This window comes from Alosa sapidissima, chromosome 1, assembly GCF_018492685.1.
Source record: "Alosa sapidissima isolate fAloSap1 chromosome 1, fAloSap1.pri, whole genome shotgun sequence".
NCBI classification, from domain to species: domain Eukaryota; kingdom Metazoa; phylum Chordata; class Actinopteri; order Clupeiformes; family Clupeidae; genus Alosa; species Alosa sapidissima.
Window position 1 is genome coordinate 4,663,899 of NC_055957.1, and position 12,496 is coordinate 4,676,394.

The 12,496-nt window shown below is 42.8% G+C and overlaps 1 protein-coding gene across 1 annotated transcript; it reads left to right on the plus strand.

Moving 5' to 3' along the window:
• The first annotated feature begins 1,428 nt into the window (after window positions 1-1,428).
• On the plus strand, window positions 1,429-10,740 carry asmt2 (acetylserotonin O-methyltransferase 2). The gene is made up of 9 exons (XM_042057384.1): window positions 1,429-2,043; window positions 3,180-3,285; window positions 4,205-4,379; window positions 5,027-5,156; window positions 6,553-6,621; window positions 9,047-9,165; window positions 9,419-9,559; window positions 9,886-10,008; window positions 10,429-10,740. Exons 2-9 carry the CDS (start codon window positions 3,205-3,207, stop codon window positions 10,638-10,640), a joined length of 1,050 nt encoding a protein of 349 aa, XP_041913318.1. The 5' UTR covers window positions 1,429-2,043; window positions 3,180-3,204; the 3' UTR covers window positions 10,641-10,740.
• Window positions 10,741-12,496: the final 1,756 nt, after the last annotated feature.

Here is a 12,496-nt window from a genome sequence, read left to right on the forward strand (position 1 = left end):
TATAAAGTGACGTGTTGTTTGGAGATCAGCGTTTACTCCTGAAGTTACCTGTGTCAGCCAGTAGTCTTGCTTCATAGTATACCTGTTAAAGTCTGTTAAAGTTGACCCAGAGGAAGTGGTTAACATTCTAATAGAGGAGGCCAGTGCTTCATTCTCCCAACAAAACAAGGACATCGATTAGATTAGATTCAACTTTGTCATTGTGCAGAGAACAAGACACGGAGACAATGAAATGTTTTGCGTCTAACTAGAAGTGCAAAAAAGTAGAAAAGTGCAATGTAATGTGCACAGAGTGCAATGTGATATCGAAAGCTTTTACTTTCCTTCCCTATTTCCTACACCGTTTTCTGCCCTTGCAACATCTTTTGGCTTGGCCTGGTTGGACTTTAAGGAATCTTGCAACAACCATGTAGATTTTCTTCAGAGGCCCGTAGGAATGAAGTGTTGGCAGGCACAGCACACTGTAAACATGCAGGCCCAGCCAGTTAGATGACGCCAGCCCTGCTTTGACTTCTGGTAGAGAGTTGAAACTGTTTACTTTAGAGGGATATTTATGCCAACCTTTTTTCAGTTTGCCTATATCTCTACTGTGTTTGATCATCTTTCTCAACATGGCATGGTGTGGCTAAATGCCAACCCCTTCATAGCTTTAACAACAAGTTTTACACTTTCTACAGACAGATGTCCAGTGGGCCTAACTGCATGACTTAACAGACTAAAATATACTGCTCAAAAAAATTAAGGGAACACTTACAGTTTTCCACAATTGTTAAAACACATTTTTTTTTAAACCTTCCACTTTTTTTCTCCATTCTCAAACTACATTCACAGAATGTTTGACAGTTCTTGCAAAATAAAACATTCGCCTCAAAAGTTTTACTTGTGCTCAGAACCAAACAGTGTCAGAGTACCGATCCAGTGTATGATTGAAGTGTTCCCTTAAATTTTTGGAGCAGTATATATTTTTTTATTAAAGATGGGAGGATTGACAGTCTTACCCAGGGTTCCCACAGGTCATAGCATTTCTGGAATATAATTTTGATGAAGTCTATTCCAGACATGGAAAGTCAGGGAATTTTATTTTATTTTTGGAGCAAAGTCATGGAATAGCAGATGCAGCAGTTTAAAATGTACTTGCCAAAATACATTAATACAAATATATTTCCACACAGAATTAGTGTATATCTGGTTATTAGCTTTACTGCTTGCTTGACTAGTGGTAGTTAATAAATTGTCCATTTATTAATCTTCCGCTCTAAAAAAAAAGCCAGATTCTTGAAAGCTACGCAGCTCCTCTGAAATCATTGGTCAGTATAGTGTCCCATTTATAGGTCATGGAAATCCGTTTTTTGGCAGGGAAAAGTCATGGAATTTTACGTTTGATTTAGAGTGGGAACCCTGCTTACGGGTCTAGGTGTTGTTTGAGTGACCTGAAACACTTATTCAGATATTTGCATGTTTTTCATGTAACTTTCTAACAGTTTGACTGTTAGATCTGTCTGGTCGCTCAGGATGAAGGTTGAAGCGGTGGGACTATACATACACTGCTCCTGTTGTGTAGGCTATGTGTTCTTGGTGAGCTCATCCTGGCCCCTTTAGTGTGTGTGTGTTGGCCCCCAATGAGAGAGAGAATGGGTGGAAAGCAGAGGACAAAATTCCTTCAGGACAAATAAAGTATCTAAACTAGGTTTCTATGACTTGTATGTGTTTGTGTGAGCAAAAGACACCACTTTGCTTCCTCAGCTCAGCATCATAACTTGTCAAAGTTACTACAGCGGTCAGCTGCACCTTTGTGGTGTCCGGACTATCAAAGATTTGGACCGCTGGAATGTGCACGCCCTCTGTCGGCTGTCACCTAGTCAACTGCTGTCGGCATTAGACCCTCGCGCTTGAGTGGTCCTGTTGCCTCCAAGAAGATCTTCGGGTCTTGTGCACATAACATTGTTCTCGATGGAGCAAGAGCAACTGTAACTAGAATTTTAGCCGCAATACGAATGCAAACGGACACACGCAGCTAAATCGTCACCAGCCGGCTTCTATCTGGTAAGTTAGCATGCTAACAGAAAAATGTTGCACAAAAGGATTTTGATAGGCTACAGAATGTAACGACCAGCTGCATCTTCAAACTTTATGTAATCGACGTATTCCGTGTTTTCAACCATTCCTAAACCACCGTCTGTCACTGTCGAATATTTGCGTTCATCCATGTAGCTAGATTTGTTTATGAGCAGGATACATGATTCACTGACTGAAAGCAGCAGCAGGCTCACATCTACATACTTGTCACGTTTATATCTGGGACACGAACATGACGAATTGTAATTGTAGATGTAAACGTCCCTTTTGTGTTTAGTTGTTTTTGTTTTGTAACCAAGCTTTCACTTAAACTTAGCCATGCAGATCAGTTTGGTATTCAGAAAGCCTTAGGCTATATAGTCGAATTTAGTATACAAGATTGTGCAATTTCAGATGGATTTTATTTACTATTATTATTAATGTCGTCAGTGTGTTTGAAATAACACCAGCACGCGCATGTCCCTGCATACAGTAGTCCTTGAGCTTTCTTGCTCCATCAATTTTGATTGGAACTGAAATGATTGAAAATGGAAAATAGCTGAATTGGTGTGAAATGTATTGTGTAAATGAAGAGTGTGACCAGTTCTGACAGCCATGCCTGCTCTCCTAAATTCTTAAGCCTGGATGCACACCTTAGCTGTAGGCCAGTAAGGGGAACTAGGCTATTTGAAGAGTAACTGAGATTGAAAAAAAGTTTCCTGAAATAAAGAATCTCTTTCCAAACTGTCGTCTCTGTAAACAACATGAAAATATAGTAATTAGAAACAGCAGAATCAGAAATGCAGTACATTTTATAGTACACTCACAGGAAGGGGCACTGATGCTATAAATTATTTTTGGGGTTATGCAATATCCTGCAGCTTCCCTCACATCTGATCTGCCTGTGAAGTAACTTTGGTTAAGTAGCAAAACAGTTGGTGTAGTACTGAAAGTTTTATTAAATGTGGATTGCAACAACATGTCTGTCTAAAAGCTTGAACTTAAAATGAACAGTTATGTTGAGCTTTAAAAGTGATGGACTCTTGTGGCCATTTGAAACTGATGTGGTGCCTTTTTATAGTCAACAGTGAACTTAATGTGTTTTGTTTGTTTCCATTTCGAAGATAACAGCCCACAGAAGTCTGTATCATGGCAGAGCACCTTTCTCAGAGCGAACTGGACTACCCTTTCAAACTGCTGGAATACTTCAACGGCTTCAGAGTGTCTAAGGTTGTGTGCAGTGGATTGAGAAGCTCTTTGATAAACTGTCTGTCTAATCAAACACACAGTAGACTATCATGGAAGGTTGAAATGTGCCATTAAATGTAATCTGTATTACAACGGCTGAAGGGTTTAGGAAAGAGCAACTCAGTCTGTCAGCAGACTCCCACATGTCTCGCTCTCACAAGGAATGAGTGTGTTTTTTTCAATCTTTTTTTATCAAAAGCCTAAAACAAGCACACACCCCCCACCCCAAGGCAAAACAAGCCAAAAGAAGTGACTGTCTCTAAAGGCCGCCTTTCATTGGATGGTCGTTGTAGGAGTTATGGTGACCTCGCCTCATGAAAAATGGAAGGAGCTCAAAATGACTCGTTAGAGGCAGATGAAGCAGCACCAGTTCAAGAGTTACAGAAAGGTTATAACAATGTAGTGTGACATAGGCTAAGGTTGCAGGAAGCAAAGACGTGTTTGGGAAATAATTGTCCTGCAGGTTGTAATTCTAGACTATAGAATCAGGCACGACACCAACAGTATAAGTATAAGTATATATACTCTTTTCATCCCGTGAGGGAAATTTGGTCTCTGCATTTATCCCAATCCGTGAATTAGTGAAACACACTCAGCACACAGTGAACACACAGTGAGGTGAAGCACACACTAATTCCGGCACAGTGAGCTGCCTGCAACAACAGCGGCGCTCGGGGAGCAGTGAGGGGTTAGGTGCCTTGCTCAAGGGCACTTCAGCCGTACCTACTGGTTGGGGATCGAACCGGCAACCCTCCTGCCCCCACAACAATGGCAAAAGCTGAAGATTTGAAGTTTATTGTGCACTTCTCCACAGGTGATAGTTTATTGTGCACTTCTCCACAGGTGATAGTGTATTGTGCACTTCTCCACAGGTGATAGTTTATTGTGCACTTCTCCACAGGTGATATTTTCTGCGTGTGAGCTCGGGGTGTTTGACCTCCTGCTGCAGTCCCAGAATGCCCTGCAGGCTGGCGAGGTGGCGCGGGAGCTGGGCACCAGCCAGGATGGCATGGAGCGGCTACTGGACGTGCTGGTGGGCATCGAGATCCTGGAGGTGGAGCACAAAGAGGGCACAGGTGCTGGTGTGGAATAATCACACACACACACACACACACACACACACACACACTCATAGGCACACACACACTCACACATGCACACACACACACACTCACACACACACACACTCGTGCACACACACACACGCACATCCACACACAGACACACGCACACGCGCACACACACACACACACCCACTCTCAGTCACACACAATAGTTCATACTGTTCTTGAAGGAGGAAGAACTTTTGGCTTGCAGTGGTCAGGAGAATGGGTGTCAGAGGAACAGCCTGTAATTGCAATTGCATGTATCTGTTTTCAGCAGGCTCAGTGGTAACAGCCACCATTTCAACAGGTGGACCTCATGCTAGCAATGCTAGTTGCAAAGTGTTGAAGCCACATGTGACTCAAGGAGGCCATTATCTGTAACTACACACAGTGTGGCGTTTCCACATGTTGTGTTCCAAGTGTTCCAGCTTGAGAGATGTTCCTCATTTCCTTCCTGTCTCCTTCCATAGTCATGCTCACAGCCGGAGGAGAGGAAGCACAGATACCAAATGAGGCAGTTAGAGAGAGATTGGATGGATATTGAATATCTATGTTGTGTTTTTCCTCACTCTGTGTTCTGTGTTGTTGTTGTTGTTGTTTATTGTTTGTGTTGTTAGCTTACTACAGCAGCACAGACGTGTCTAATCTCTACCTGGCCAAAACCAGCCCCAAATCCCTGCATGACATGATCATCTACCAATCCCAAACCATCTACCCGCTCTGGAACAACCTGGTGGACGCAGTCAGGTGAGTAATCAGTGTCCAAAGCAGACCACCCCAGGGCTGAGGGATACACAGCGAAGCAAGGTTGCTGGCTTACGCAGGTAACCTCAGGAGTAACCGCTGATCTCCAAACAACACGCCACTTTAGAATCCACAGCTGGTCAGTGAAGTGTTCTTTTAGAGATCAGCGGTTATGCCGCATTCCAGTGCAGCGTTCTTTTAGAGATCAGCGGTTACTCCCAGAGGTACCCGGGTTAGCAAGTTACCCTGGGGCGCGTTTCCCAAAACCATAGTTGCTAACTAGGTTAGCAACTTTGTTGGTAGCAATGCAATTTCCCATTGCCAACCAACTAAGTTGCTAACAGCTCAGCAACTATGGGAATGGGAAACGTGCCCGTTGGTAGTACAGCCACCTGGGATTTGATCCTGATACAACTAGACGCCTCCTCTGAAATGGGACCGGACTAAACGCATCTGCTACTCTCTGAGGCGGACATGTTGATGTGGATGCCAATGACCCGGACTGGCACTCTGTGTAGAAGTGTGACTCTGGCTTAGAGCCCACTGAGTGGGAATAGTAGGGACAGAGAAATACATAGTGCAATATAATAATGCATAGTAATGCATAGTGCAATATAATAATGCATAGTAATGCATAGTGCAATATAATAATGAGAGTAATACATAGTGCAATATAATAATGCATAGTAATGCATAGTGCAATATAATAATGAGAGTAATACATAGTGCAATATAATAATGCATAGTAATGCATAGTGCAATATAATAATGCATAGTAATGCATAGTGCAATATAATAATGAGAGTAATACATAGTGCAATATAATAATGAGAGTAATACATAGTGCAATATAATAATGCATAGTAATGCATAGTGCAATATAATAATGCATAGTAATGCATAGTGCAATATAATAATGAGAGTAATACATAGTGCAATATAATAATGAGAGTAATACATAGTGCAATATAATAATGCATAGTAATGCATAGTGCAATATAATAATGCATAGTAATGCATAGTGCAATATAATAATGAGAGTAATGCATAGTGCAATATAATAATGCATAGTAATGCATAGTGCAATATAATAATGCATAGTAATGCATAGTGCAATATAATAATGCATAGTAATGCATAGTGCAATATAATAATGAGAGTAATACATAGTGCAATATAATAATGCATAGTAATGCATAGTGCAATATAATAATGAGAGTAATGCATAGTGCAATATAATAATGCATAATAATGCATAGGAAAAAGTGATCTATTTATCAGCATTGGCAACCTTAGCACAAAGCTGACAATTGAACTTGCAGTAATACTTCCACCTGAACATAAAATGACATTTTTTGATATAAGAAGCATCACCCCTTTACATATCCTTTTTCTGCAGGGAAGGGAAGAATCAGAATGAAAAAACCTTTGGGTTATCATCCGAGGACATCTTTTCAGCCATTTACAGGTATGAGCCTCTTCAGTGTGATGATTTCTGAAGAGAAGGAACAGGGACACACACTGTGTGAGCATCAAAGATTCTAGAGCGGAGCTCTGTTCTAGAATCTTTGGTCAGCATGCTATTCTTTTTTATTCTTATTCTGTAAGCTTGTCCATACAGTGTCATTAGAATGGCATGATGTCAGAAAAACAAATAAACGCTTTGCCTTATTCAAAGACCCTTTTAAAACATGATCCATGTATAAATCCTCATAATCTAACCATTTGTTATTTCTATTATTTTCTATGACATGCATTGTTGTGTATTATAATTTCATCACTCTGTGTGTCGCTGATGATCCTGTGTTATGCTCCTTATCCCCTCTGCCTGTGAGGCACTCTATGCTTTGATGAAAGGAATTCTAGAAAAAAACAGTTTTATTACAGTTTCTTGTTGTTAGCCTGATATTCTTACTAAACAGACTGTAGATAAACTGAGATCCATTATTTTTTGCTTTATTTCCACGAGATGATGCTGCATTGAGCAATTTTCCTGGGGCTGTTTGAAATTTCGGGTCACAGCTTTTTGTTCTCTGACATCCGAAGCGTACATCTGAGCTGGCCTGACAGTCCCGTGTTATTTAGAGATTGGTCACTGTGTCACTCCTTTGAAGCCTAGCCAAAGAACCGCCACTGTTGATCTAGCCCTCACAACTGCACTTTGCTACTGAATCATCCAGTGGCCTTTTCCATTTGTGTGCTAGTGTAAGCTAACGTGAGACTAAGATAGGGGTCGACCGATATGCTTTTTTCAGGGCCGATACCGATATTAATTATTACCAAAACAGGAGGCCGATAACCGATATGTAAAACCGATATTTCAGTTGTCAAAAAGGGGGGTAGATAGTAGCTATGGCGATATGCTGAAAATTTTCATTAAAAAGAAAAGCTAACTTTTCTTTCTTCTTTTGATACACAATTGTATCAACTTGCATCACAAGTGTAAATCCTGTGTATCGTGTTAATCCAAGAGCTGAGTGATAGCAATTATTTTCATAGGCATACACAATGGGCTATGTGCTTGTAAGGGACCTGTCACAAAGAGGATGCTTTGCCATCGTGTGTGTGAGTGCACGAGAGAGGGAAAGGGAGAGGAAGAGGTGCATGCGTGATGGCAAGTGTTACGGTTAAATAGTTTAACAAAACAGTTTTAAAATAGTTCTTAGGCTATTTAAGCATGCAATTTGTGTCCATATGTAGGCTATAAGCTACACTTCTGTGAGCCTAAAAGGCACGTAATTAGACTTTTAGACGTTCGCTATCGCATAATTTAGGACTTGTCTACTATGTAGGGAGGGATAACGTCCGCCAAGGTGTCCCGTTATTAACAATTAATTGACGAGACGGATGCAAAGAACTCCCGACGCGCAGCAGCCGAGTTTGTAGGCCAACTAGTAAACGGTAGGCTATATCACTAACGTGCATCAATCGGGAATTCGCTAAATGAAGGAGGTGGGTGCTTTAGGCTACTTATTGATCCAGATCAAAGAGACAATAGCTTACAAAGTGGTGTTTTTCTAACTTCACTGTAGATGATCGTGACACGTTCACATTCCAACTTCAGCAATGTAAGGTAGGCCTACCTTCCTTACCTTCGAAAAATAGCTCCGTACAGCTGAAGCCCAGTCTACAATATGCCTCAGTGAGAATTCTAAACTTTCTCTGTGTTCAGTCTTCGATCCTGATTGGCTGCATTCGTGCTAACTAACAAATCAGACGGTGTAGTGGGCGGGACAATGCTCTCGACCACAGAGTCGCAAATGCAGGGAGTGAGAGACGCGTTACAGACAAAGTAGCGCGTTTCATTCTTTATCCATTTCAGTATCGGCTTATTGGTGGAAAAAATGACCGATACCAATTATTATAAAAATGCTAAATAGGCCCCGGCCGATAATTGGTCGATCCCAGACTATAAGGGCCCCTATTTAAAGTGCAAAGTCTAAAGTCTAACTGAAGCTAATTCAGAACCTGTACAAACTCTGTTTGCTAATTTTATACCAAGAGCAAGATCCTTGACACAAAGGTCATCGGTCAGTGTGAAGCTCTCACGTACCACGCGATGGCTGTAGCTCATGCATGAGACATTTTGCTCAATGACTGACTTTGCACTTTGCCCAATATTTCAGTCAGTTTATTTTTGTGATCAAAGAGAACAAGGACTTGTAAATAGAAATGGAATATGTGGCATGTTCTTGTCATCTATTAGGTCCATTAGCTTTCACGTTTAAAAAAACCCAGACTTTCCCTTTTCCACTTGGATGGACTTAGTGGTGACAGAATGAACAGATGGTGTCTGTGTGTGTGTCATTTGGTGTCTGTCTAATGAGGCTCTGCAGGTCCATATGTGAATGTGTGTGTGTGTGTGTGTGTGTGTGTGTGTGTGTGCTCACTAGGTCAGAAGAGGAGATGCTCAAGTTCATGGGGCTTATGAATTCAACGTGGGCCATTGACGGACATGACATAGTCACTGCTTTTAACCTCTCTGGTTTTAAATCCATGGTGGACCTCGGTGGTATGTCTCTCTGATGCGTTTCACACATCTCATCATCATTTCACCTTCAAAAAAGAAATGCTCCATTAATCTGGGGTGAAGCCCCATCAGTCTCATATGATTTGTGTGTAATTACATGTGATGGAGCACATGCCACTCTGAAGCGCTCTGTTAAAAACACGATGCCTGCTCAGAAGGGTGTCATTAGTGCCAGTCTCTCTGGGTGATAATCCACTGGTTTATGTTTATGGTTTTTTTTTTCTGTCTCTGGCAGGCTGTTCGGGGGCCTTGGCTCGTGAGCTAGCCAGGGAGTACCCCTTCTCCACCGTGACCGTTCTGGACCTGCCCAAAGTGGTCCAAACGGCAAAGCAGCACTTCACAGAAGAGGGTGGCAGCACCATCGCGTTCCAAGAGGGTGGGTGTGGTGCTCTCATGCAAATATGGCTGAAGCGTTTGACCGTAGGCAGGGGAGTGTTCAAGATGCTAACAGGCTGAAGCGTTTGACCGTAGACAGGGAAGTGTTCAAGATGCTAACAGGCTGAAGCGTTTGACCGTAGACAGGGAAGTGTTCAAGATGCTAACAGGCTGTGTGTGTGTGTGTGTGTGCGTGTGTGCGTGTGTGCGTGCATGTGTGCGTGTGTATGTGTGCGTGTGTGTGTGTGTGTGCGTGCGTGCATGTGTGTGTGTGTGTAATCACATGTGTGTGCGTGCATGCATGTGTGTGTGTGTTCCTGTTTTCAGGAGACTTCTTTGAAGGAGACCTCCCTCCAGCTGATCTGTACATTCTGGCTCGGATTATCCATGACTGGAAAGAGGAGAAGTGTGAAAAGCTGTTGAAGAAAATACACTCCTCCTGCTCTCCTGGTACTCACCTGCTCTCACACTCTGTGTATTTAGGATGGACGCACTTAGTGTTGTTATGAATATACTGCTCTTACACTCTGTGTGTTTAGGATGGACGCACTCAGTGTTGTTATGAATATACTGCTCTCACACTCTGTGTGTTTAGGATGGACGCACTCAGTGTTGTTATGAATATACTGCTCTTACACTCTGTGTGTTTAGGATGGACGCACTCAGTGTTGTTATGAATATACTCTTGTATTGTGCATTGTGCTTTAGTTAATGCTATGTTGTCAATATACTGCTTTTTAAGTAGATTTCAGTAGAAGTGCCTGCCTAATATTAGTACTAGAAGAACTAAAGCTATAACTGTCTAAAGAATGAGGTTGAGTAAGAGAATTGAGACGTCTCGTCGGTTGTCTTTCTCCCTCTGTCCTGTAGGTGGCGGTGTCATGATCGTGGAGGCCATGCTGTTTGAGAAGCGGCGCGGGCCAATCACTGCGCAGCTCTTCTCCCTGAACATGCTGGTTCAGACGGAGGGGAAGGAGCACCCGCCGTCGCGCTACACACACATGCTCACACAGGCCGGCTTCAGGGACGTGCAGGTGTGTCGCACGGGGAAGTCTTACGACGCCGTCCTGGCCATCAAATGAAGACTGCGCTGAAGGCCCGACCCCACCATTCGCCTTATTCACCCGGCGGCCAGAACGAGGCTACAGGGTACACTTGCCATCACACTTCAGTCCAGCAGATGGTGGTAATGCACTCGGTTTGCAAACTACCAAAAAAGAAAAAGCTCACAGAAAAAGAAGGATTCGCTGGCCTGCCAGAGTAACCTTCTTCTTCTTCTTCAGTGAGTTTTTTTTTGCAGTTTGCAAATGGAGTGCATTACCACCATCTGCTGGACTGAAGTGTGATGGCAAGTGTACCCTGTAGCCTCGTTCTGGCCACCGGGTGAATAAGGCGAATAGATGTCCTCGACAATACACCCCCTCCCTCACCAAACACTGGTCCCCACTGAAGCACCCCCTCCCCAACCAAACACTGGTCCCCACTGAAGCACCCCCTCTCTACCCCTAACCACACACTGGTCCCCACTGAAGCACCCACTTTCTACCCCTAACCACACACTGGTTCCCTGTTGAAGCACCCCCTCCCCCCTCTCCACCCCCAGGTTGCCAGGTTGGGTTGCCATGTTGTGGTTGGAACTTTACCTGCTACAGACTCTGCCGTAAAACCTCATCTTTTACATTCTATTTCTGACTGGCTTCCTGTTGGAAACGGATCATCTTCCTCTAGAAAGAAGAGACGTGTGGATTGCACTACTCAAGATGGTGGTCAAAGACCAGATCAGCGAGGCTTTTGGAGGGATTACCCTATCATCTCATCTCAAGATATTTCCCCTCAACACCCCCAAACGCCTCGCTAATCATCTCAAGATATTTCCCCTCAATACCTCCAAAAGCCTCGCTAATCATCTCAAGATATTTCCCCTCAATACCTCCAAAAGCCTCGCTAATCATCTCAAGATATTTCCCCTCAATACCTCCAAAAGCCTCGCTAATCATCTCAAGATATTTCCCCTCAATACCTCCAAACGCCTCGCTAATCATCTCAAGATATTTCCCCTCAATACCTCCAAACGCCTCGCTAATCATCTCAAGATATTTCCCCTCAATACCTCCAAAAGCCTCGCTAATCATCTCAAGATATTTCCCCTCAATACCTCCAAACGCCTCGCTAATCATCTCAAGATATTTCCCCTCAATACCTCCAAACGCCTCGCTAATCATCTCAAGATATTTCCCCTCAATACCTCTGCGTGGAAGTCACTCTAGACCTTCCTTTGCGTTTACAGCGGAGACTACAACACTACAAACTCACATCTATCAGACTACTTTTACTGTTATGTGTGTTCCAGTGTTGGAGGACAAACTGCAGGTTTGAATATTATGCAATGATGAAGTGCTAAGTCAAATCGCCATGGCATTTCTGAGGATGTCTCGTTATTATTATGGATTATTTCCTGTTGAAGCCTTCACTCCATCCCCTTGTCCTCCAGGTGCACCTCTCCCACTGTGATTGCATCCTTCACTCTTGTGGCCTAACAGTGTTCCTAACAATACACCTTTTGTTCTGTACGCATGCAACCTAATCGGAGACTAATTCACCTGAATCACCCACACTAACACGAGATATCTGCTCTGGCCTACTACATCATTGCATCCTCACACTTAACTGGATATGTACACTCAACAGGATCATATCCCATTCTGAAGTTATGGCAAGCTAGGGTTTTGACAAATCTTGATATCCAATTCTGAATGTGACATATGAAAGTGATTCGAAAGATTTGGGCCTTAGATAGATTCAATTGTGTTGGAGATCAAATTCCATGTTAAATATTATTCTGTTGATCACTGAAATGTCGTCCTTTGTTGTTGCTGATAATACAGAATTGACATTTTCAATGTAGCTAGAAGAATATAGCATGGCTGTATTTGTGGAG